The 21,999-nt window shown below is 51.4% G+C and overlaps 7 protein-coding genes and 1 non-coding gene across 8 annotated transcripts; 1 reads left to right on the forward strand and 7 right to left on the reverse strand.

The window, feature by feature from the left end:
• Window positions 1-359: 359 nt before the first annotated feature.
• B0T23DRAFT_384360 (uncharacterized protein) lies at window positions 360-2,385 on the reverse strand. Its single transcript, XM_062837473.1, has 3 exons — window positions 2,261-2,385; window positions 1,120-2,096; window positions 360-1,052 (listed from the first exon to the last, which is right to left on the reverse strand). Exons 1-3 carry the CDS (start codon window positions 2,331-2,333, stop codon window positions 717-719), a joined length of 1,386 nt encoding a protein of 461 aa, XP_062690694.1. The 5' UTR covers window positions 2,334-2,385; the 3' UTR covers window positions 360-716.
• Window positions 385-456, reverse strand: B0T23DRAFT_t286. Its single transcript has one exon. It is a non-coding gene; the product is annotated as a tRNA-Arg (tRNA).
• Window positions 2,386-3,857: 1,472 nt separating the features above from the next.
• B0T23DRAFT_414065 (RNA ligase-domain-containing protein) lies at window positions 3,858-5,267 on the reverse strand (the record flags this gene model as incomplete). Its single annotated transcript, XM_062839547.1, has 2 exons — window positions 4,997-5,267; window positions 3,858-4,904 (listed from the first exon to the last, which is right to left on the reverse strand). Exons 1-2 carry the CDS (start codon window positions 5,174-5,176, stop codon window positions 3,858-3,860), a joined length of 1,227 nt encoding a protein of 408 aa, XP_062690695.1. The 5' UTR covers window positions 5,177-5,267.
• A 394-nt stretch (window positions 5,268-5,661) lies between these two features.
• B0T23DRAFT_362135 (uncharacterized protein) lies at window positions 5,662-7,406 on the reverse strand. Its single transcript, XM_062836296.1, has 3 exons — window positions 7,130-7,406; window positions 6,011-6,987; window positions 5,662-5,937 (listed from the first exon to the last, which is right to left on the reverse strand). Exons 1-3 carry the CDS (start codon window positions 7,136-7,138, stop codon window positions 5,874-5,876), a joined length of 1,050 nt encoding a protein of 349 aa, XP_062690696.1. The 5' UTR covers window positions 7,139-7,406; the 3' UTR covers window positions 5,662-5,873.
• Window positions 7,407-8,875: 1,469 nt separating this feature from the next.
• Window positions 8,876-10,027, forward strand: B0T23DRAFT_384364 (uncharacterized protein). The gene is made up of 4 exons (XM_062837474.1): window positions 8,876-9,094; window positions 9,163-9,712; window positions 9,802-9,871; window positions 9,928-10,027. Exons 1-4 carry the CDS (start codon window positions 9,092-9,094, stop codon window positions 9,983-9,985), a joined length of 681 nt encoding a protein of 226 aa, XP_062690697.1. The 5' UTR covers window positions 8,876-9,091; the 3' UTR covers window positions 9,986-10,027.
• A 1,443-nt stretch (window positions 10,028-11,470) lies between these two features.
• On the reverse strand, window positions 11,471-13,563 carry B0T23DRAFT_189663 (uncharacterized protein). Its single transcript, XM_062833202.1, has 2 exons — window positions 13,281-13,563; window positions 11,471-13,208 (listed from the first exon to the last, which is right to left on the reverse strand). Exons 1-2 carry the CDS (start codon window positions 13,403-13,405, stop codon window positions 11,534-11,536), a joined length of 1,800 nt encoding a protein of 599 aa, XP_062690698.1. The 5' UTR covers window positions 13,406-13,563; the 3' UTR covers window positions 11,471-11,533.
• A 1,919-nt stretch (window positions 13,564-15,482) lies between these two features.
• On the reverse strand, window positions 15,483-17,395 carry B0T23DRAFT_320328 (ankyrin; the record flags this gene model as incomplete). The annotated part of the gene is made up of 2 exons (XM_062835164.1): window positions 15,483-15,590; window positions 16,028-17,395. The coding sequence occupies 2 exons, from the start codon at window positions 17,393-17,395 to the stop codon at window positions 15,483-15,485; spliced, it is 1,476 nt and encodes a 491-aa protein (XP_062690699.1).
• Window positions 17,396-18,470: 1,075 nt separating this feature from the next.
• B0T23DRAFT_406269 (uncharacterized protein) lies at window positions 18,471-20,572 on the reverse strand (the record flags this gene model as incomplete). The annotated part of the gene is made up of 2 exons (XM_062839096.1): window positions 18,471-20,299; window positions 20,374-20,572. 2 exons carry the CDS (start codon window positions 20,570-20,572, stop codon window positions 18,471-18,473), a joined length of 2,028 nt encoding a protein of 675 aa, XP_062690700.1.
• Between the last annotated feature and the right edge of the window lie 1,427 nt (window positions 20,573-21,999).

The raw sequence follows: 21,999 nt of genomic DNA on the forward strand, positions 1-21,999 counted from the left end.
AGGGTTCATGATTGGGAATGGCTAGGTTTGTAGTTTGGAGTTTTGGTTGGGCTTAAGGGTAAGTTGATGACTTAGTACTCATATTCGATATTGGGTTTAAGATCGAGAAAGGAAAACAGATCGTAATACCAGATAACCCAAACGAGGGAACGAGGGCGCTCTTCAACCATACCTGACTCGGAATTCTGCGTAAATGGCTCCACTGTACTAGGCAATCTGAACCTTGACGGGTAGAATTTGCATCCCACCGACTTCCCATGCTTTCACCATGATGCAAAAAATATCACGAAGGTGTCAGCGTGCGTATAAAGTACAAATGACAAACAGCGAAGATAAAGTTATTGGAAAAAAGAAATTGGGATGCCTGAAGCACCTTCTAATCTCCGATCCACCCAGGGGTCGAACCTGGAACCTCCTGATTCGTAGTCAGACGCTCTGCCATTGAGCCAGCGGACCTTCAGATTTTGTTGAAATTTACTAAGCTGTCATAACTATAAACCCAACGAAGAGTAACTGTATGAAAGTGAACAAATTGCTGCAAACTGAGGCCATCAACTTGACATTGAAGACAGCTTGTCAACTATATATGCCATCCCTAATACGATGGTCATCTTCATAACCAAAATCACGAGTCCAACCACAACCTTCTTTTATTCTTTCCATCAGGGATCAGCCACCCATTTCCTTTGACGCCCAGGACGTCGAAACCATGGTGTTCACCTCTTCTTATTCTTACGCTTTCCAGCCTTGTTACCGCCCTGCTGCTTCTGGCTACCCGTAGACTTGCCCTGTCCCAGCTCGTCTATGCTCTTCTCCAGCAGCTCAAAGTCATCGGCAGAATCGGTCGTGCTCGGAGTGGCCTTACCAGGCTCCGAGTCGTCATCATGGTCGGAGCCGCCGGCGACCTCCTCGTACTCTCCTTCGGCAAAGCCTTCTCCGTCGGCGTTGCCGCGCTTCTTGGAGAACAGGCGGCCGATGGTGAGGTTGTAGACGAAGAGGGGGAGACGGACGATGGCGGTGTCGGAGACGGTTGGGCGGTGGAGTTCGTTGGGCTGTTTCGCGGGTGGTTAGGTTACTTGTGATTGGTTGCCTCTGTGGAAGAAATAATGGAAAACTTACGTCAAGCAGATACTCGGCCGTGTTACCCTCCTCGTCCTCTTGCTCAAGGTAGACATCACCCAGCGAATCCACGACAAGCACTTTACCGTTCTCAGCAACGACCCTCTTCTTGGCGCCCGTCGGTCCGCTACCCTGGGCAGCAGGCTGGGGTGTGGCCGAGCCCGAGGCGGAAGCGGAAGCAGAAACGGCCGCGGCTTGCTGGCCGCGGCGACCACGGCGGCTGGCGGTCTTCTGGCTGCTGTCTTTGTCCTTCTCCTTCTTGGCGTCGCGCTCCTGCATCCTGCGCATCTTACGGTTCATGGGGATGAGGTTTCCGTCTTCATCTTCCATCATTTGCGGTGGGGGTGGCGGGGGAGGAGGAGCGGCAACCGGGGCAGGGGCGGCGTCGACGCCAGGGATGTTAAGGTTCTCCCCCCAAGCGGCATGGCGGGCAAATTTGATGTAACGCTCCACGAACTCGCGCTGGCGCTTCCAGCTCATGTACAGGGCCAGGTAGTGGGCTGCGCCGCCGGCGAAGAGGAAGACGCCGGTGATGGCGGTGCCCAGGCCGGGGCGGTAACGGTTGTAGTAGTACTCGGTGCCCTTCCACGTGGGGAAGCCGTTGCTGAGGAAATGGTCGTAGCGGTCGCGCATAGGGCCGCGGAGGATGTTTGTGACGATGGACAGGCGGGCCTGGCGCTCCGAGGCGCGCTTGACGGCCGCCTTAATCTCGGCGGTCGTGGGAGGCTTGATTACCTGCGGAATCGGCTTGCCGCCGGTCTGCTGCTGCTGTTTGGCTTTCTCTTTCTGCGCCTTGACCCGTTCAGCTTGGAGCTGCTGCTTGACCTTGTCCGGGTGCAGCTGACGGGACTTCTTCTTGTAGGCCTTGTTGATGTCATCGAGACTGGCGGACTTGCTGACGCCGAGGAACTCGTAGAAGGTGACGTCGGGGCCCTCATGGGCAATGAGCTCGTCGCGGACTCGGAAGATTTCGCGGTCTGTGTCGTACAAGACTATGTTAGAATGGGGAGGTCTCTTCTCTACATCTTCATGTATGGCCCTCCGCCATCATCGTCTATCCCAGCTTGTGTCGTGCAGGGATCGCCAGCACATTTGCTGGCCCAGGGCAGCTTCGAGACTGTTGGGAGAGTGGGTGACTTGCCTTCCTTGGACCACGCTGCCGTGAGCGGCGTCAATAAGGCCAAAAGGCCGAGGGATAGCGCGGAGAATCTCATGATTGCATTATTTTCGGGCCTTGAACAGTGGCGCTCCTGTCGTGCTCAGGTAGAAGGAGGATGTAAAAATACCAGCAGCTTGTTCCAAAACTTTCAGGGGACACCTTTTCCACGATTGGGTCAATGTAACCACTGGGTCGCATTGGCTTGGCGGGGTTGTAAGCAGAAGGCCAGCTGGCATCCAGCAGCTGCTTTGTCCGCCATGTAAACTACGAGGACAAAGATGTGAAGGGTTAGGGTTTGAAGTGGTTAGCGAAAACGAAGCAAGTGTTCGAACCATGACTTCACTCCCTTGACACTCGGCTGTGAAAGCTTCTGTTGAAGATCTTTTTCTCTCTTTTGAGTGCTAATGATTTGGTGACCTTCTTCCCAGGCTATATGTATCAAAATGATCTTTGTCTGGGTTACCCTTTGTGTTCAAAAGTCATAACCAGTCGCAGAGATGCCCGTCAACCCTTGTCCTCAGTCAACCCACGAGGTCCCGGGACGGCAAGAGTCGGGTTTTCGACCATACCTCCAAAAGTCCTGAACAAAGTCTCGGCGGAAGATTGACTTGAATTCTGTAATGCGTCTGGTGTATCTGCGTTCATGGTCATTGTCATTAAGCGTTCTTGGGTTGACACCCCACTCCGTGAGCCATTCGATGCTTTCAAGGCTCTTAACTGTCTCGACTTGACTTCCTGCTTGCTTCTTGTTGAATTTAAGTATTGATATTGAGATGTCTGAGTGGAGATTGATCTAGTGAAGCAGCGTCTTCCGTTTGGTGCCCAAGGCCCAAAGTAAACGGCATGGTGAGCTTCTGGAAAAATGACCTCTTGAGCATTTTGAGATTACCCATAAACGTATATCCAAATACAGCGAGGGCCGTGGTATCACTACGTACTGTCTTAGATTGGGTTTCCAGCCCGAATATGCCGAGTAGACTTAAAACTCCTGTGCTTTGATCATCAACCAAGCTGAAGCATCAGATGAAATTGATACTCTAGGTATATATCACACATCAGTATTCACTGGCGACCAAGCCTCTCCTGATTGAAATTATTGGTGACTTACCTCGAGATTTCAAATGGGACATAGCCCGATCTCTGAACTCTAAGTAGTCGTACCCCAGAAGACTGAAAAAGTTTCAGGGACAGAAAGATATAATTTTACTTGATCCTAATCAGGACTCAGGCGCATCATTTGATACTGGGCTCAATCGCTAATACTGCGCGATCAAAAACACGTTTTATGCATGCTATCTTGGTAATGCTGTTGTAACTTTGACTTGGAGAGTCATTTGGGATATTTCCCGGCGGGCTCGACGTATGGGTTTTTTTTTTTTGTTTTAATATGGCAATATTTTCGCTCCCCTGACGCTGTATCGTCGCTGAACAGGCCGTTCTGTTCCCCGCTGAACCATCGTACTCGAGAAGATATACTTACTCCTCACCATTGCAGATGTTTATACTGCACATGACGATATCAACACCTCACCATCGCCCAAACAGCTTCTTCCTTCTGCCAACCTACCCTTCCCTTTCTCTACTTCTCGGTCATCTTCAACCACCGGTTCGAAATTACCTTGAAACCTTTCTTCCAGTCATCATTCGCCCTAAAGATTAAGCCCTCCTTAACCCCACCATATTTTCCTGGACCAAGCTTATCAGCATACGCCAAGATTTCCTCCACGCTCTTCCCATACTTGGTAACAGGACCATACCCGAGCACAGGCACATGAGCGATGTCGAGCGTCTTGCAAAGCAGCTCGACGCTCTTGGTCGCGAGGTAATTACGGGCATCCATATCCCAGATGCCGAAGACCACGAATTCGTGTTTTCCTTCGGGATACTGCATTGTGTTTCCCTGGATGTGAGAACCGACCAGCTCGCCTTGGATGGCAATGTTACGGTAGGGAATCTTGTGGATTTTGTCGAGAATGCCGCTCGTTTTGGCGGTTTCCCAGTAGATGTTCTTGCCGTCGTCGAAGAACTCGTGCTTGCGGTTGCAGATGCCGACCCGGCCGCCAGGAGTGTGCATGGTGGGAGGGATGGGGAGACTGCCGGTGATGGGTTCTAGGGCGGGAAAATAAGTGAGGAGATCTGGCGATTGGTTGGAGACCTTGTAGACGTGCATGGTAACGCCGTCGAGTTTCTCCGTGACTTGATAGATTCTATTTTTGGCTGCATGTGTGTTGAAGACGGAGTTGCCGATGTCTTGAATCCGGTAATTGCCTGGCTTCTGGATGAGCGGCGACAACTCGCCGATGATGCCCGTAACCGGCCGCACGTGAGTCGGGTACTCCCACTTCTTGATGCCTAGGCTGTCTGCGAAGGAAAAGGATAGAAGCTCTCTCGTGGCTTCGTCCTTGCCGATTTTTTGGATGCGATTTTGGTGATGCAATACAATCTCAGGAAAATCCGTAAGGGGAAAGATCATACCCTGCGAGTATGTGCCGGACACTTCGCGTGACTTGACGCGGAGCCCTATCTCTCCATTGAAAACATCGTTCATGCTGGACCAGAGCTCCCAATACCGATCAACGCGGGGAATGAACGAATCGATTTCCATGAAGACAACCAGATCGCCAATCTGGATAATGCATTAACCGACAAAATTAGTTCGCCCCTTATCTGATTATCAAGCTGTTATTTTGCATAAATAAGCTTGCGGGTACTACTCACCTTGAAGCGATTCATCTGGGACGTGAAGCCAACCACGGTCCAGTTGTCAACCGTGACAGCAGTGCAGTGTCCCTCAATTTTCTTCTTCGCCACAACTCTGCGCACACCCACGAGCTTGCGCCTGTAAGGCTGAATTGGTTGCACCCCGTTGGATGAGATGGCTGGGGTAGTGTTCTCCATAGTGTCGAGTAGTGTTCGCGGTGTAATACCCCTTGAGAGATACGTGGAGGATGAGAAATCTAACAAAGAGTGTGAAGAAGCAGCAGGGAAGGAAATCCTGCTGTGACTGCGCCCTCAGTTTTTTGAGTTCTTTTCTTTTGAGTCAAGTACCTGCACTAAGAGTGCCCAGTGGCTGACCCGATCGCAGGTTCCCCACGTTTGGGAAGATTGTGGATTGATCCTTCATCAACGGATGCCCAAGTTTGAAACTAACATACCGCTACCTAATAAGCCTAATTGGGATGAAACAAACACTCGCGCTAATGGCGGCGTTTGTGGGTGAGCTACATTCCAAAGCCAGTTTAGCAGCGCGTCTGCTTGTTCTTCCATAGATAGATGTAGCTACTAGTACCTCTCGAATTTTCTCGACAGTGCCATGCCACTGCACTGGCTCGCCGGCGTGTTCAAGTTTTTGCCCTGTCACTGGATTAATGACGATTTAACACTTTGTGGTAACTTCCATTATTTTGTCTCTACTCGGGACGATTCTAGCCATATAACTCGATCAATAATAGCATGTCAAAATGGCCGCTACAATAACCTCCGCGAAGGGATCTCCCATATATAATCCCCATACCGTGCTCTTCATTCGAGAGTTGCCCACACTTCCAAGCAAATCGGCTCTGCTCAACCCCACAAGAACTCTGGCGTTGTTCAATTACTGAATGGTAATTCGGCCGTAATGATCCATATAGGGCCTCTCGCCCGCGAAGCAAATGTACCTATTCAATCATTATGTTAGTGGCTGCCTCGCTTTACTCGGAGTGACGGTGTTTTAAGAAAACGTGTGCTTACCCCTTCCGCCCGTCATCGGTACGGTCAAACCCTTCAGGCCAGATCTCCTCCATGTCCTGGCGATGCTTGGTCATTGGCTTTTTCTCCTTTATCCGCAACTTTTCGAAGAAAACATAAGCGCCGTAGAAAACGGAAGAGGTCGCGCCCGCTCTGGCTCCCTTCATACCACGGAAGCGGGTCAACTGCGAGGTGTGAATATTGGCCGGTCGGTTAATGCCATGAAACTGCGCATGAATATCGCGGCAGAACTGCGCCATGGTAACGCCAGGCTTTTTCAGGTACGCATCAATCTTCCTCCGGATCTCATCACACGTGTCGTAAACAGGCACATCATCCGTTTCCTCGCCCTCGAGATAGACGTCACTGATATCGACTCCCGCGCTGTTACTGGCACCAGCCGCCTGAGCGGAGGAGCTTCCAGCCGCGGAACCGGCCGCGGAATCCGTCTTCTGCTTCTTGGTGGCGGATGTCTTGTTGGGGATCTTGTAACCGACAGCCTCGAGCTTCTTAAAGTACTCCCACGCGGCAGGGTAGGAGCTGTAGCCTTGACCTTTGTACGCGCCGTGCTCACGGAGAAAGCCACTGAGAGACTTGACACTTACGCCGAGCTCTCCGGCCAAAGCCGTCTTGGTGATGATGCCTGCATCAAGAGCGCGGTTGATTTTACGGCGCACTTGATCACAGTTGTCGGTGAGAGGGCCTTCGATGATGACGTCCTCAAGTTCATCGGCTGTCGGCAGGGGCCGCGGAGCCGGCGGAGTCGCGGGTGCCTTGCGCTTCCGGTTGTTGGGAGCAGGTTGGCTTGGAGTGACAGCTGGATTAAAAGCAGCTTTGTCGGTAGGAAAGGAGCCGGTGCCAGTGGGAACGTTCTCCTTGTTCGCAGCAGTTAAGGGATTTGGGCCATTGCCAAGGTAAGCTGACGACGGGGCATTGATTCTTGCTGCTTCGGGAGCGTCCCGAAGAACACCCAGCTGACTCTGTGGATGGTTAGTTAGACAAGGAGGGCTCCATTCGAAACGTTTGGCCCTATTGCAAGGGACGAACGACGCATTCGCATCGCAAGTGTTCGCCTGAGGTCACAGAAGACCACCAGGAAAGATACCTCTATGTTGTACTTACATTGGACATATTTTTGCTGTTGCAACAAGAATAATCGTGACTGTTTGAGGCTCGTCGGAAACAGTGTTGAAAGCGGTCTCGAACCCGCTGGATGAGGTGTGGGATTAGAAAATATTAGGAAACCGCGTCAAAGGTAGTCGCACCGAGCTTTCAAGTAAATGTCGCTAGCCCACCGAATAAAGCTGAGTTGGAAGGTTTAATCAAGGTTTGTTTGAGACACGTGAATGGCACAGGAGTTTGGAGTAGGTAAGGGTAGGTGAAGACCCTAAAAGTCCTGCGCGCGGGGACGTCAGTCAATGTCAACAAAGGTTATAGTGGGTCTTTACGTCAGTTCTTAAACTGGACATGCAGGAATAGTGGGGCACCTGCACGAGAAACCACACGAAAGCACGTGAAAGGCAGCGGTCCAGTAGACTGAACCCTGCTTTCAGTTAGTACGTTAGCGCGAAATACATGCAGAGCAGTGGTAGAATATGACGCGCACTATCTGCGTGTTAGTGCACGAGCCAGTCTCGGGCAGAAAAGGATCGTCAAACTAGCAGCTCAACCTTGCCGCTCTGTTAATGCAAGTCTTCAAGCGCTCGATGTCCCGACTTCCGAGTTCAGTCTCGGCCACTGCACGATAACATCAGCATAAGACCGGAACCCGTATCGCCAAGTACGCAGCGTTTCTCATCATTTTCTTTCCCAAGCTTCCAGGTAGGAGCTCTCCAGAGTGGGTCTCGATTATATCCGGCTGGTTAGCGCGGCAGAGGTACCCAGCTGGCTGCAGGTCTTCGCTTCATTCAGCTGCTTCTCATCGATGGTGGGTGACCTCGGGGCCCGGGGGATGCATTTCCGAACGGTTGATGCAGCGGTCGAACGTTCCATGGCGATTGCTCCTGGGGCCCAGACTCATACTTGACACCAAATCACCGCCGGTTGTCACGGACGTACTAAACCCAAGCCGTCAGGCCACATATCTCGAGCGGAAACCGCGGATGAACGCCCTGAACGCTGCCCTCCCTCACATCACAAACTGGGGTCGTGCAAACCAGTGGACGAATTATGAGTGTCAATTTAACCAGGATGGGCCACTGCCCTAGAAAAAGTTGAACCTCCAACTGGCTCCATGGGTAGTGACTATCTGTGGTTCAGGGTTCAGTCTCCGCGATCCGGTTCATCAGCAATGCTGTCACCATGAAAGTACCATCTACCGAGACATTCCCATGTACGGCCCGGTTACATTTGTCTCTAGCGGTTGCCAGGGCGCTCTCCATGAGAGTTATGAAAACCAGTACGGTGTTTAAGTCCAGATAAGTGTCTCGGTAACTTGAGATTACCAGGAACCACCCTAATGCGCCGTATCGATGATACTGTTCCTTGCCGGATCAAGTATATCGCCGTCCAGGTATCAACAACATGTCGGCTTATTTCCCCAAAATAGCTAGACGGGAAGCCCGTCATTCATATAGTCTCACCAGATGAGCCGTCTATTTCTGCTTGATAGGTACTCAAACGTAGATCAAGCGGGCCAACGTCATGGCACTCCGCCAACTTCACGGAGCGAGTGATGCGATAAGACATGGCAGCTCTCTCCATCACACGCTTTTTTCTTTCTTTCTCTTTTTTTTTTTTTTTTTTTTTTTTTTTTTTTTTTTTTTTTTTTTTTCTTCACCAGTCTCGGATCACATTTACAATGAACTCCCACGTCCAACCAGTCAGCCCCTTGTCTACCCACACTGGCCAAGATGTGCTTTAGTACATGTAGTCTTTAGCTTTTGAGCCATTGACCTCCAAGGCAAGATCTCTATTACACTTTTTTCTCTTTTGCAAGAGATACCCTCTTCAAAACTCTTCAAATATTCTATTACGCCTGGTATACGGTTCCATATATACCTCTCAACCACGGTCACCCAGTCTTGATCTCATTACACTTGGATGTTTCAGTCTTAATACTTGAGTAAGATTCCACATTTCAGAATGGCAAGTTCACTCCGCTCCTCTCCTACCCTAAATCCTATCCAGATTACATGCTAACTATCCTGCCACAGCCCACTCCCGTCACACTCCCCGATGGCCTCCCAACCATAATCATCACTGCCATCTCCAATCTTGAAACTGTCAAACGAACCCGCCATAGTATCAGCGGCGCAAACGAACCACTAGACTCTATCTCCGTCCAAGCCGACAGCCTCATCCGCTCGCTTTTGCTAATCAAGGATATCTCCTCCCTCAAAACCTTACGAGTAGGCGAGCAGATCTACCAGATCATGGATCTTGCCTCCCGTCTCGGCGCCTCGATGCTAGTAATTGCCGCAGACAGCAGCCGCCGGACCACAACTCCTCCTGAAGGGCAAGGGATCACGCAGGATGACTACGTCTATGGACACTTGCAAACTATGAGGGGTCAACTGCAGGAGGCAAAAGATACGCTGTTTGAGCTGGTTAGGTCGGTGCTGGTAGGAGTTTCTGGGAATCCTAAGGATGGGTTTTGGGTTATTGAGGAGGATTTAAGGGGGGTGAATGAAAAGGTTGAGGGGGCTATGGGCGTTCACTTGAGGTTGTTTGCACGGTTACAGGAAAGGATAGGGAAGGGTGGAGGTGAGTCATTGATCTTTGTTTCCTTTCGAACCTCTATCAGGCCCATTCCCCGTCATGTTTACTAACCGATTTGCTCCAATCTTGAGTAGAAGATGCTGTCATCGAACTGGACGACGCGGATCTTGAACATCTCGGGTTGCCCCGAGTATCGGGAGATTTGTAAGATGCCAGTCCTCCATTGCGCTATTCATGAAATTGGCTGACAGCAAATCAAGGGTCGAACAGTGGCGCGCCACTGTGGGGGTTGAGACCGGCATCACTCGGGAGAGTTAGCAGTAATCAGCATTGCACCCAATGCATGATGGAATGCCTGCTATGTCTTTTTTTTTTTTTTTTTTTTTTTTTTTTTTTTTTTTTTTCCTTTAAAATGGGCGGCGGGTGTTACAGCTTTCACGGGTGGCTATCTGGCTATGTACGTTTTATTTGTTTCTACTCTGTTAATATTTGGATACCCTGCATTCCACCTCCGCGTGGATGGGTGGCAGTCTGCTTTTTATCGCAACAACAGCAAATATCCTAAGCACACGCACTGTTTAACTGTGATTGACTTACTCAGACTTACTTACCACTTCCCATTGCATCAATCCTTTGATTTGTCTCAGCTCCTCTTACTTCTTCGTCATCCATAACCCTTAGTAAACCCCCCAAAATCATCCCATGCAGCCCAGCTGAAAACAAACATTAGATTGTCTCAGGTCCAAGATCTTTCGGAGTGCCTATCAAGATCAAGATCGTGATCAAAGCCAGATTCTCGGCACTCACAACTGCCGAGAGCCATATACTGCCCCTTGTCTCATCAAGCATCCGACACCCGATCGACTCGTTTCTTTTCATCCCACGCCTTCGGTCCGAACGGGCGGCTGAAGTAAACAGTGCGAATATTTGGCTTCGTCAAGGTCAAAAAAAAAAAGGGGGGGGGGGGGGGGGGAAGGGCTTTACTCGCTGTGTTCGCAGTTCTAGAAATATTATCATCATCTCCTACTAACGTATGGTCGCGGGGCTTCAAAATATCGTGCAGACTGTAAGACATTCCCTAAGTAAGCAATTACATCGCTAGCTGTTGGCCAAACCATCTACCTCACATACACTACTTATCCTTCTGCGTCTTGACTCGACGTTAAGTCTTACCTGTCTGTGGCGAAGAAAAAGGGAAATCTTCCGCTGGCCTCAATTTCAAATGTCCTGTGCGAGATTTTACGGTAGACGGATAGATACTCGCTCTGATCCGATCGTCACACAAGGATTGTAATGCCGTGTCTCAGTTACCCACTACCCCTGGGAAGGCAACTAACTCTGCATGAACTGGTGTTTGTGTTGTGCGACGTAACCTGAGGGCTGAGTCCGAGGCTGAAAGTGGCTGCGGAGGTTGTTGATTCACTGAATGATAGTTGAGGGTGCGTGTGGTTTGTGCTAGGCTATAGATAGGACACTATGGTCGCAACTGCCTGTGTTTGTCAGCCACTCCATAATTGCGACTTCAACGGATCCATTGTTTTTTTATAGAAATTACCTCAGATGCCTAATACTGCTTTCCAAATGCACATATCTCGTGTCTTGCGACTTCATGTTTCACGCAATGTTTTTGTCTCCTGGTATTTCTCTCTACCCACTGGCGTATCATCTCCCGTTCGTCATTGTGAATAATCGTACAAAACTGCCTATCGTATGGTACGTAACCCTACATTCCTCAAAGTAAAAGAAAAAGAAAGAGGGTTTAATGGATAACTCGCTGTCATGACTGTAGTTAGGTGGTATAATCTATATAGATCAAAGAAATCGAGAAGTGTTGTGGAGTAATGTCACCTCATCAAACCTCTAAACTCAAAAGTGCAAAGCCGGCCATAACATCGTATAATCCCCAGACAAATCTCTCAGCCTCTGCTGAGAGTCACTCGTATCCGGCCTTTCTGCACAGTTGCCGTTCGTCCTCCCCCCTCGCTCCTCTGCTTCAGTAGATGCTACCCTTTTCAACGGCAGCACCCCCCCTCCCCCTATTCCCATTCCGCTTAGTGACCCTCCTCCCATTGCCGTAGCATCAATACCGTGTTTTTCTTTCTTATGTTTCTTCAGATTATCCAGTCGACTAAACGTCTTTATGCAGCCAGGAACGTGGCAAGAGAGGCGCAGCCCTTTGTGCGTGTTTTTGTGTTTACGCAGATAACCTTTGAGATTTCCGCGGACGCCGCGGGGTTTCCATTGGCATTCGTCACAGATTAGGTCATTTTCGTTGCTACCGCTACCTAAATTCTGACCTTGGCTAAGGTCTTGTTGTGTGCTGTTGTTGGGTCGGCAGTAGTGGATGGCGATACCGGTGGTACGGTATGGATGTGAGTGCTGGCGCTGGCGCTGGTCTTGGTCTAGGTGTTCAAACTGGTGTTCCGAATGGTGTTCAAAATACGAGGATATCTTTGCTTTGCTGGCACCTGGGGTTGTATGATTCCCATCTGTTGTCGATGGTTGTTGTCCGATTTCGCCACATGTCCTTGTCCCTGTCAGTGGGTTTCCTGGCTGCATGGTCTCGACTAAATCGAGACTTGGTGATCGAATCATGCCCTGATGTGTTCCTGGTCCTGGTCCATAGTAGTGTTGATAAATTTGTGGCTCGTCAACATCTCTGGTCCCTCCCAGAGTACCCAAGATCGGTATGTCCCTTCCACTCTTTTTGGATATTTTCAAGGCCGGTGGCATTTGAACATGGAGACTACTGCATGTTCCAGATAAGTCGGGTGTTGATTCTTGGATGCCGCCTGTCAATTTTGGACTCCACCATGAGTGGTCATCCCCTTGCAACGCAGGAGACATACTTGGGTGAGATACTGGGACGCTGTTAGCGATTACCAAGTCGTCCAAAGACATGGCTGCCGGCGGTGGGAGACCATCGAGTTGTAATGCCCCGGTCGGTATTGTTAGTTGTGATGTAAAGAGGTATGGCTGGGATGTGATGGTGTTGCTGTTCCCCTGAATCGGCGGCGTAGGGGATTGGTATTGTGAGACACTCGGAGGGAACAAGGTGGTGCGGGAAGTGTTTGTGGACGCTCTCTGCGATGCTTCGACCTCGGTGATGGACGAAGCCGCAATCGATGACACGATAGACTGCAAGTCCGACATCTCCTCCGCATTGAACCCTTGCCGGAAAAGTTCTAAGCGGGTATCCATCATATCAGTCGTAGTCGGTAGCTTATGAAGAGAAAAGGAATCCCCTGGGGCAGTATGACCCAAGTATGGTATCGTAGAATGTGGCGCAGGGCATCCGATCATGGCAAAACCTTGAACTACCGATTCCATTGAAGCTGCCGTATGTGTCCTCGTATGAAGCATATAGCCAGGTTGATCAGTTACGATTTTCGACAATGCGTTTGCCCTGTAATTGTTGTCCCGTTTACGAAACATGAAAGTGTCCCTCATCTTGGAACCTAAACTTCGCTTCCGCTCAATGTTGACCTCCTGAAAAACCATGGGGGCAATGATCCCATCTGTAACCACTTTCTCTTCATGTCTGGCCGTAGGGATCGAGGTCCCAGTCAGCCACCTTGTCCTGAAATGCTCTTGTAGGACTGGGTAGACTTACGGGCATGAACTACGGTGGTTCCTCGACATGGAGGCTTGTGAAAGAGCGACATTTGAAGCGTTGTCTCGCTTGATGGCCGAATAAAGTCCTCCATCATGACTAAGTTGGTGCTGAAGAGTCGACATGGAGCTGGTATGGGACGTGGCTGGGTTGATCTATATGTGCCACGGTGCATCGGCAAGAGCCCTACCAGGCTGGGGAGAGAGTGGAACAAAGAGAAAAGCCTCTTGGGGGAGGTTGTGGGTTGGGGCACCTTGGTTAGGTATGCATCTTGTCGTAATATGAGCCGGGTATCAGAGGTGACATTGGGGACGGGACGCAGGACGATGCTTGGCCAACTGCTACCCCAGGAAAGTTAGATGGGCTTGCCCGACAGAAACATCCTGGCATGGTTCCCGGGGTGGATGACCTTCTCCACGGTTCCCGCTGTCCCCGATGCATGCCTATTTGGACGAATCCACGATAATTGTGTCGTAGCCTGTCGAGTTGGCGATGGGCAAACCAGGTAAACCAGGCACACAGCAAGCCAACTGAGGCCAAGGGCATGTCTGGAGGCAGGCCTGGAGATATCAGGCAGGTAGAATGCTGTTGGGCGAGTAAGAAGAAGGAAAGCGGCTGATGTCAACTCATCTACATTGGGGACGCAATCTAAAAGCTCTTTACCCGACTGGGGCTTGGCCGGCTGAAACTGCATTTTTGCAGCCTTCAAGCCTGAAGGTGGGTTGCGGGCAGAGGAGTGACCTGTTGACGGTTGGCGTTGTTTTCAATGGCTGCAACAAAGTCAGCAATTGATTCTTGCGACCAGCAACGGAAGGCTGATCCGCGCCTTGCATGGTCAAAGTTATCCATGGTGGTTTCTGAGGAGAGGATTGATTTGGGAATTATGGGATACATTCGTTGCTCATGCTGGAAATGATAAATCAGCGGTTGCTTGTGGAGAATTGACACCGTCCGGGAATGTTCTGGGAGAAGTTGGAGGGTCCGATAGTTGGGTTGTGTTTGAACAACGGAAACCAAAGGGGGGGAGGGGGACTCGAGCCGGGTACAAACAAGTAAGGTCATGGACAGGACAAGGAGAGAGAATTGTTTGTTACATACTGGACAAACTGAATGTATCTATCTTGCACACATATCAAGACGGCAAGTAAATACAGAGCTTCTGCCGTATTGCTTACAGACACCCTGGGCCCTAGACTTCCCCACAGCAACAACGCATCCCGTCAGGGCAGTCCCCCCAACCTCCGTAGTTGCTTCAACGTTTCCTCTTCCACTTCCTTTGACAACGAATTTCTTCCTGACTTCAACATCACGGACAACGTCGAAATGAAGGCGACCAACCACTCTTTCTTTTACGCCTTGGTAAACGGCTACTTTACAGACTGGAGTCACTGATTCACTTTGTGCGGCATTGCCAAAGAAAGCAAATGTCGACATCAGAGTCTGCCCACAAGGGTGTTGCTACTTTGCGGTATTATCCCCTCCTGACGCCCCTACCAAAGTTGACACCATGAAGAACCTCTGATGCCATTACCTGGTCTACCTAGCCTATCTGGCTGTCGACTCGTTATTTCAGGTTGCATCCGACCCCTCAAGATTCATCCCGCTTGCCGGAAGAGGAAACATTCACGAGCAAGTGCAGGATAGGCTAAAACCAGGACGCCCCTTTTTCTGCAAGTCACGCTGGGTGACACGACCAGGTTAAATTGCATCGTGTTTTTCTCGTGTCTTGACATCCATTCGGCCCCCAGTCGAAGCTGCATGCTCTCTGGTTGTTCTACTTTCCTTCTTTTGACCTCGGTGCCGACCTCCGTCTCGAGAGATAGCTTGATTTTCTTCGCTCTCGTCTCCTCACAGTCACCTTCGGGATTTCGGGTTCGTCCATCTATCCAGATTCTTCTGGATGTCAATCTGTTGGTGCACCATTCATTAAGACATGCAGAGACTCACTCATACTCGACATGTAAACTCAAGGGTTGTCTTGGGCTAGATATGGGAGATACTGCGCCCATCATTTCTCCTATGTGGTTACTGTCAAGTGCACGGCGAACTACTCCGATATACTCAGCCTTGGGCATATGGATAACGGTAGTATAGACCTGCCCAGATAAGCGAATGAAGGGGAGCACGAGCTCGGGCAGTCAGGACGTGCGGCATGCAGGGACAAGTGTGGGATTTGTTATGTCTATGTTAATATGATCTCGTTTAAGATCGTCCATCGACGCTATGGAAGACCATCAGAACCGAAATCTGCTTGAACGTGTTGTTGTCCTGCATCCGGTCTGGTGCAACACCACCATCACTGAGGCAGTTCTATTCCGGTGACACACGGCCTGTGGATTTCCACAAGATACCAACATAATGTTATCTGATTTCGAATCAACCTTCAACCTTTCTAATGATTCTACAGCGTCTGGGGCGGGCTCACTGTCTGTCTCAATTCACACCATTGTATTGGATGAATCTCACCCAAACAGCTTGCTTCACTTGCTGAGATCATCTAGAAGCACATCAATTGAGAGCTATTTTAAACCCAAAACCCTCGTCCAGTTTGCCAGGTATCTTGAACCACCGTCTCCGAGCCCCAAAGAATCTCTTCAGTGTCTCTTCGGATTGAGCCAAACAAGGATCTCATGACATCCTTTGGCCACTGAACTTCCAATAGCCGCAAGGATCTTCCACAACTGTTTAGGCAAGAACACTGCATACTCAAACAATTCCTCCATAATCCACCAAAGAATTTTACCCACGAACCCGAGCATGTGGACAAGCGCTTTATACGAAGCCTTTCCAAATGCTCTCATCCCAGATAATATCGCCCGAGGTAGGTCGACAAAGAGGGCTTTCAGCGCTACCAGAATCCCGTTACCGACATCCTTGAGGGTGATGTTCCGGAAGAAGCTCAACACCGCCATAACAGCCGTGTGCATAGCCGACACCACCTTCAGAAACATGAACCCCGTCGCCAAACCGACCTTCCGCAAACTCTTCCATATCCACAGGCATATCACCCTCATGGCCCTCAGTATCCCCCTGATGATCCACCACATCCGCTTAGCCAACGCCTTCGCAAACCTCGCCATCCCCGTTGGGGCATGCTTCAAGGCCTTCACCGCCCGTCCAGCAGCCTGTAGTGCCCTTTTAGTTCTTTCTGGCATCTTCTTCACCTGCTTCTTACACCACGGCCCAAATTGATGCTTATTCTTCCAAGACCACTTCGCCAAGTTCACGCTAGGCAAAACCACCAAGTCCTTCGGCAAGCTCCACAAAATCGCCTTGGGGATGTACCACACACAATATACACAGAAGGCCCCGATGCCCTGGCAACTCCTCTTGATCCGTCGAGTGGCTGCCGCGTGGTGCGTCCTCCACCGCCGGAACTCGCCGCCCCTGCGCGAGGGGAGAAGGTCAACGATCTCCCTGTGTCCGTGGTCGGCCGCCAGGCGCAGGGCGAGCTGGCCGTCACCGGCTATGAGAGCGTCATTGGCGTGGAAATCCCTAAAGAGTAATTTTGCCAAGGCAAGGTTGCCGGCTGCTGAGGCGGCCATGAGTGGCGTCCGCGCATCCGCAGGCGGTTTGTTGTCTACTTTCTCCTTTTTCCGCTTGGATGATGATGATGATGATGATGATGAGGACGAGCTCCGCTTGGAAGGAGTGCCAAACGTGTTGACATCGGCGCCGAGGTTCAAGAGGGCGCACACCATGGCGCCATCACCGGCTTCCACGGCCGCGAGGAGTGGAGTTAGGCCATACTCATTGGGAACGTCGGGGGAGACGAAGCCGCCAGTGATGAGTTTGGTTACTAGGTCGGTCTTGTTGGAGGTGATCCCGTCGAAGAAGATGCGGATTAGCCTGCATTGCAGATCGCGCCGTTCTTTTTGGATGTATGGTGAGTTGGGGTCGTCCAGATTGATAGGGGATGATTTGGATGAGGCGGCGGAATCGACAGCGGGAGGGAGGGGGTGGGGATATTGACTGAGTGGTAGGTGGAGGTCAATGTTCATGTTGAGATCAGCTGTTAGTCGGGTGCTGTTCCCGTTGATGAAGTCCATCAATCGGTCGTTATCGATTCTGGTGCAATTTGGCACGGGCGCGTCGGCGCCCTCTAACCCAGCCATGATGTCTGATTAGGTGATACTTAGGCGAGATATGAGGAGGGTTGAATCGGTGATTGTTTGGTCGAGAGCTTGTATGCACTTTTATCGTCGCTGTCTGCTCGGTCGGCGAAGCAAAAGAGAAGTTCGTCCTTGGTTCTTCTGCGCGGCTGTTGGTTATACATTCCACAATCTACGGGTCGCAAGATCTGAAAGGGTATCACAAAGAAAGGTTGGTTTCTCAGTCCCGATAAGGTATTTCTGACGTGTCATGATGACGGCGTCAATGAGATAGCGAGGGGGTGAAGGGATGCCTAGGGCAGTGGTCCGGCGGGATGAACTTGAGTCGCACAGCCGCAATGCCCATCAAGCCAGCAACCAATCTGCCTCGCCATCTTTGTCCAATTACAATCCGGATACTACTTGATCCATTCAAACTACGTTCGGGTTTGTTTCACAGCAGAATGTTCCAAAGTTCGAAGGCGCCTTACAAGGCTAACGAGAGAGAAGGGTGCATCGAAATATTTCGCACCGCAGGATTTCCGATCGAGAACATGAAAGACCGGGAAAACCATGCATAGACACTCGCACACACACAAATCAAATCGAGTTCATATCTCACATGCTCCCTCCTATGCCTTAGCTTCTATTCAGATACCTTAGCTGCTCATCAACATCTCCCACTTCATCCATAGAGGTACCCTCAGCCAGATTAGCTCACACCAAGACAGCAACACAGCCCACAACACCAGCCCTCTTGGCGATCTGTCCCATTCGAGATGTAACAAAGATACATCGCCCGTGTAGCGGAGATTATAGCTCCACAAACGAATGAGTGAGAGACCTCGAATAGAAAAAGATAACTATGAGAACGGAACCATAGTGTTCATGCCAAGAAAGGGGAAAGAAAAAATGTCAAGTGCGGTTTGTGTGGATCGGATGTTCGTCAGGACACGAAAAGTGCTGATTCTACCTAGAGGTACTCTACTCAGTTCGTTAAATTTCATTTCCACATCATGATCCAGCATATAACCCAACATAACCTTCTTTCCTTGTCCAGTAGGGATGGGTGGCTTCATAACGTTGAACACCGCAGACTTTATAACTTCGAAACAGCAACAGCCCCCCTCCTCTTCTTCTGATAAACCTGAATCTCCACCCCCTTGGTGTCCTCCCCACCACTCTTCAAGATCCTCCTCAAGATTTTCCCACTAGGGCTTTTGGGGATCTGCTTCACAAACACCACACCTCCCATAAGCCACTTGTACTTGGTCGTCCTCTTTTCCACCAAAACCCTGAGTTCATGCGCCAGCTTTTCCAGCTCGGTCTTATTTCCCAGCGCCTCCGGTTTGTGCGGAACCACATACGCTCTCGGCCACTCCGTCGCCTCCGACTCGTCATACACGCCCACCACGCCCGCGTCCGCCACCGAAGGGCTGCTACACAGCACGGCCTCCAGCTCCGCCGGCGCAACCTGGTATGCGCGCACCTTGATCAGCTCCTTCAGCCGGTCCGTGATCCGCAGCCTCCCCTGCGCACTGATAGTGCCCACGTCGCCTGTGCGGAACCACCCATCAACCGTCAGCGCCTCCCTCGTGACCGACATATCCGGCTCCTGGCCCTTAGGGGTCCTGAACATGCCCACGGGCAGATACGCGCTAAGCAGCGTCGGCGACCGAATCAAAATCTCCCCTTCCTGCCCTATCCTCGCCGCCTTGGTTTTCCCGTCCACTAGCCCCGGAGCGGGCACATCCATATCAGCAATCATGACCTCGACGCCCCAATGCGGCACGCCCGTCTCGCCCGCCTGCTCCACCATCTCCTTCTCGCTCGTGCCGCGCTGCAGCGAGGTGCTGCACGTCTCGCTCAGTCCGTAGCCCAGCCTGACTCTGAACCCGCACCGCTTGTACACCTCCACGACCACCTCGTGTCCGAGGGGAGCGCCGCCCGTGACGGCTGCCACGATGGAGCTGAAGCTGTTCTTACCCGTCTTTGGGTCGCGCTTGGCGTATTTTTCGACTACAGGAGCCTTGGCCAACATCACGGCAATGGGCGGCGCCATGTGCAGGTAGGTGATCTTCCTCTTCGGAATGGCGGCTAGCATGCCGTCAAGACTGAAGGACGGCATCACGTATACGGTGCTGCCTGTCATGATGGCGAGCAAAACGATGTTACAGAGACCGAAGACATGGTAGAAGGGTACGTAGCCGAGCCAGCGTTGCTGCCGGACCTTTGCAAGAGAGTGGTAGTCGGCTGCGTCGTGCCACATGTGCGCGCCGGAGAAGTTGAGCGCGTGGTGAGAGAGGAGGACGCCCTTGGATCGGCCGGAGGTGCCGGAGGACCAGAGAATGACGGCTGTGCGAGCGGGGGAGGCGGAAGAGGGAAGGAAGGAGGAGGGGACCACTGTTGCTCGGGGAGAGCGCAGGAGGACCTTCCAGTCCTGGGTTTTGTTCGTCTTCTTACTGCTGCTGCTGCCGCTGCCGACAGAGGTAGGCGGTGACGATGACGATACAGAAGGGTAGTGGTCTTTGGCTGCGTCAAAGGTGAAGATGGGCACGGCGTCAAAGAAGGCTCGGTCTCGCGGTTCCTGCTTCTTCAGCGCCTCGCGCATGGCGCCGAGACAGGCTTTCGCCGTGATGATGGCTCGCGGCCGAGAGTTTTGGAGGATCCAAGCGATTTCATCGCTCGTAAGGGCGGGTGAGACCAGCGTTGCGGTGAGTCCGGCGGCCAGCGTTCCCAGTAGCACGGGCACAAAAGCAAGTGAGTTGGGAAGCTGGATAAGGACGACTGGGGCGATCTCGGGCCCTTGCGGGCAGGTCGGTGTTGGTGGGAGTTTGATGATATCGCTAGGGTTGAGACCCAGACTCAGCAGACCGGCGGCGAGGGCAAGGGCATCGCTTCTCATTTGGCCGAAGGTGAGTTCGCGGTCTTGTTTAGGGCGGTGATGTGTCAACTTTGAAGTCTACCGAGTGCAAGGTTCCAGACGTTAAGAAAATGCTAACCTGAAGCATTATCCACAAAGATTGGCCTCTCATCCTCGATCTTGTCCAATACTTGAGCTCTAGGGGTGTAGTCATTCGCAGACGAAAAGGGCTGACTGAAACACCAGTCAAAGGTATTGTTGAGGGGAACATGGCCAGGCGGTGCTCCAGAGTAAGCTTCCCCCGTGCTCGTCAACGTCGATGGTGGTGTTGTTGACATGTTGTGGGGGATCTGTCCCAGAGTCAAGCCTTGCGAACTAAGTCAAAGTGACTGTTGGTGATGGTGATGATGACTAGATGGGAGATTGGAGACGTCCTTTCCTTGACCTTAGGTTAGAACCCGTTCCCAGATATCTGATACCTGGCTTGACTTCCATGGTCCTATCATATTTCTTGGCCGAGGCAGTGGGGTTGGATGGGACGGGCGGGAAGTTGGAGCGGGACACTGGATCTGGACCCAACTGCCCCTTGGACCTGAAGGCATTCCTTCGACAGAGCGGCACAAGTACATAGGTGTAGAAGCGGGAGAGCGCCGGCGATGGGAGCGGTTAGGGTCGACCGGGGATAAAAGCTACCCCGGAAACCCACTTCCCCCACCTCTCCGAGAACCCTCCACGCCCGCTCGGACCGAATGCCCACTTCCCATCCGGCTCCACCTCCACTCAATTCCCCAAATTCCGGGAGGGGGGGCCAAGGCCCGCGAGCCCGCCAAGGCAGGGGAAGCGCCAAGATGAAGGCACGCTGATTGTTTCAAGTGCGGGACACTCGGCAGTTGTCGACGAGAACAATTGGGGTAACGATTTCCTTTGATGGCTATAATAGTTCGGCGGAAGACACTCCGATAATTCCGTGACAAAACCTCAATGGGCCTCTGCCATTCCTCGGCTTCGGCCTACAGGATGTACAATTCCGTGTCATCTCATTTGCTGGCCTAGACGGGGCAAAGCACGGTGGATCTCGGTGGATCAAGCTGTCAAAAGAGTTCAGTTCCTGGGCGTAACCAGGGGTATGCCGGTTTAATGCTATTCCAATATCAACATCATCATCGACGACGACAACAACAGCAGACGACTTCCTAAACTTTCCTTTCTTTATAAAAAGAAAAAGAAAAAAAAAAGGAAACCGTTTACTTGGCGAGAAGAAGGATACGACCAGGATTTGCAGAGCGAGCCCTTACGGAATGCGTAGGTACATAGCTTGAAGTCTACTTACCTAACGCATGTCAAGCGACCTGCAGCCCATGCTGGCGCTGCAGTGAACGGCGGCAGGCATTAGCTGACTCTGTCAACAAACCAAACACCCAGTCATCAACAAAGCCAGAAAAAGACGAGGACAACATCAAACAAGCGGACGAAAACGAGGCCTCTACTCTCTTTTTATACACTCGGCCTGGCATCCACAGAACCTCTCGTCTTCCTCACCACGAGTCACCGGGTTTGATTACCTTCCCCACCCGGCTCCCCACCGAACCCAGTTTGCCCGTTCCGGTCCTGGGCCCTTCCATTCATCATCAAAAAGACTAAAAAGGGGGGCTCCCCTCATCACGGGTACGGTAAGCATTCACTTCGACAACCTACCTAAACTGAACTACCGGAGATACCTCCTGCGCAGATGCAGGTACATGGGCTATCATGTCGTATCATTTCA

The sequence above is a fragment of the Neurospora hispaniola genome (genome assembly GCF_033458365.1).
Source record: "Neurospora hispaniola strain FGSC 10403 chromosome Unknown B0T23scaffold_6, whole genome shotgun sequence".
Taxonomy (NCBI): domain Eukaryota; kingdom Fungi; phylum Ascomycota; class Sordariomycetes; order Sordariales; family Sordariaceae; genus Neurospora; species Neurospora hispaniola.

Excerpts from the sequence above, each read along its gene's own strand:
- B0T23DRAFT_384360 (XM_062837473.1), bottom strand. The coding sequence starts at position 2,333 with ATGAGATTCTCCGCGCTATCCCTCGGCCTTTTGGCCTTATTGACGCCG. Across the intron at positions 2,097-2,260 it reads GGCAGCGTGGTCCAAGGAAG|ACCGCGAAATCTTCCGAGTC; the intron begins GCAAGTCACCCA and ends TGTACGACACAG. Across the intron at positions 1,053-1,119 it reads CGGCCGAGTATCTGCTTGAC|CCCAACGAACTCCACCGCCC; the intron begins GTAAGTTTTCCA and ends CCCGCGAAACAG.
- B0T23DRAFT_362135 (XM_062836296.1), bottom strand. Across the intron at positions 5,938-6,010 it reads ACCGATGACGGGCGGAAGGG|GTACATTTGCTTCGCGGGCG; the intron begins GTAAGCACACGT and ends ATGATTGAATAG.
- B0T23DRAFT_384364 (XM_062837474.1), top strand. Across the intron at positions 9,713-9,801 it reads AAGGATAGGGAAGGGTGGAG|AAGATGCTGTCATCGAACTG; the intron begins GTGAGTCATTGA and ends AATCTTGAGTAG. Across the intron at positions 9,872-9,927 it reads CCCCGAGTATCGGGAGATTT|GGTCGAACAGTGGCGCGCCA; the intron begins GTAAGATGCCAG and ends CAGCAAATCAAG.
- B0T23DRAFT_189663 (XM_062833202.1), bottom strand. The coding sequence starts at position 13,405 with ATGTCGACTCTTCAGCACCAACTTAGTCATGATGGAGGACTTTATTCG. Across the intron at positions 13,209-13,280 it reads AACCACCGTAGTTCATGCCC|ACATGAAGAGAAAGTGGTTA; the intron begins GTAAGTCTACCC and ends CCCTACGGCCAG.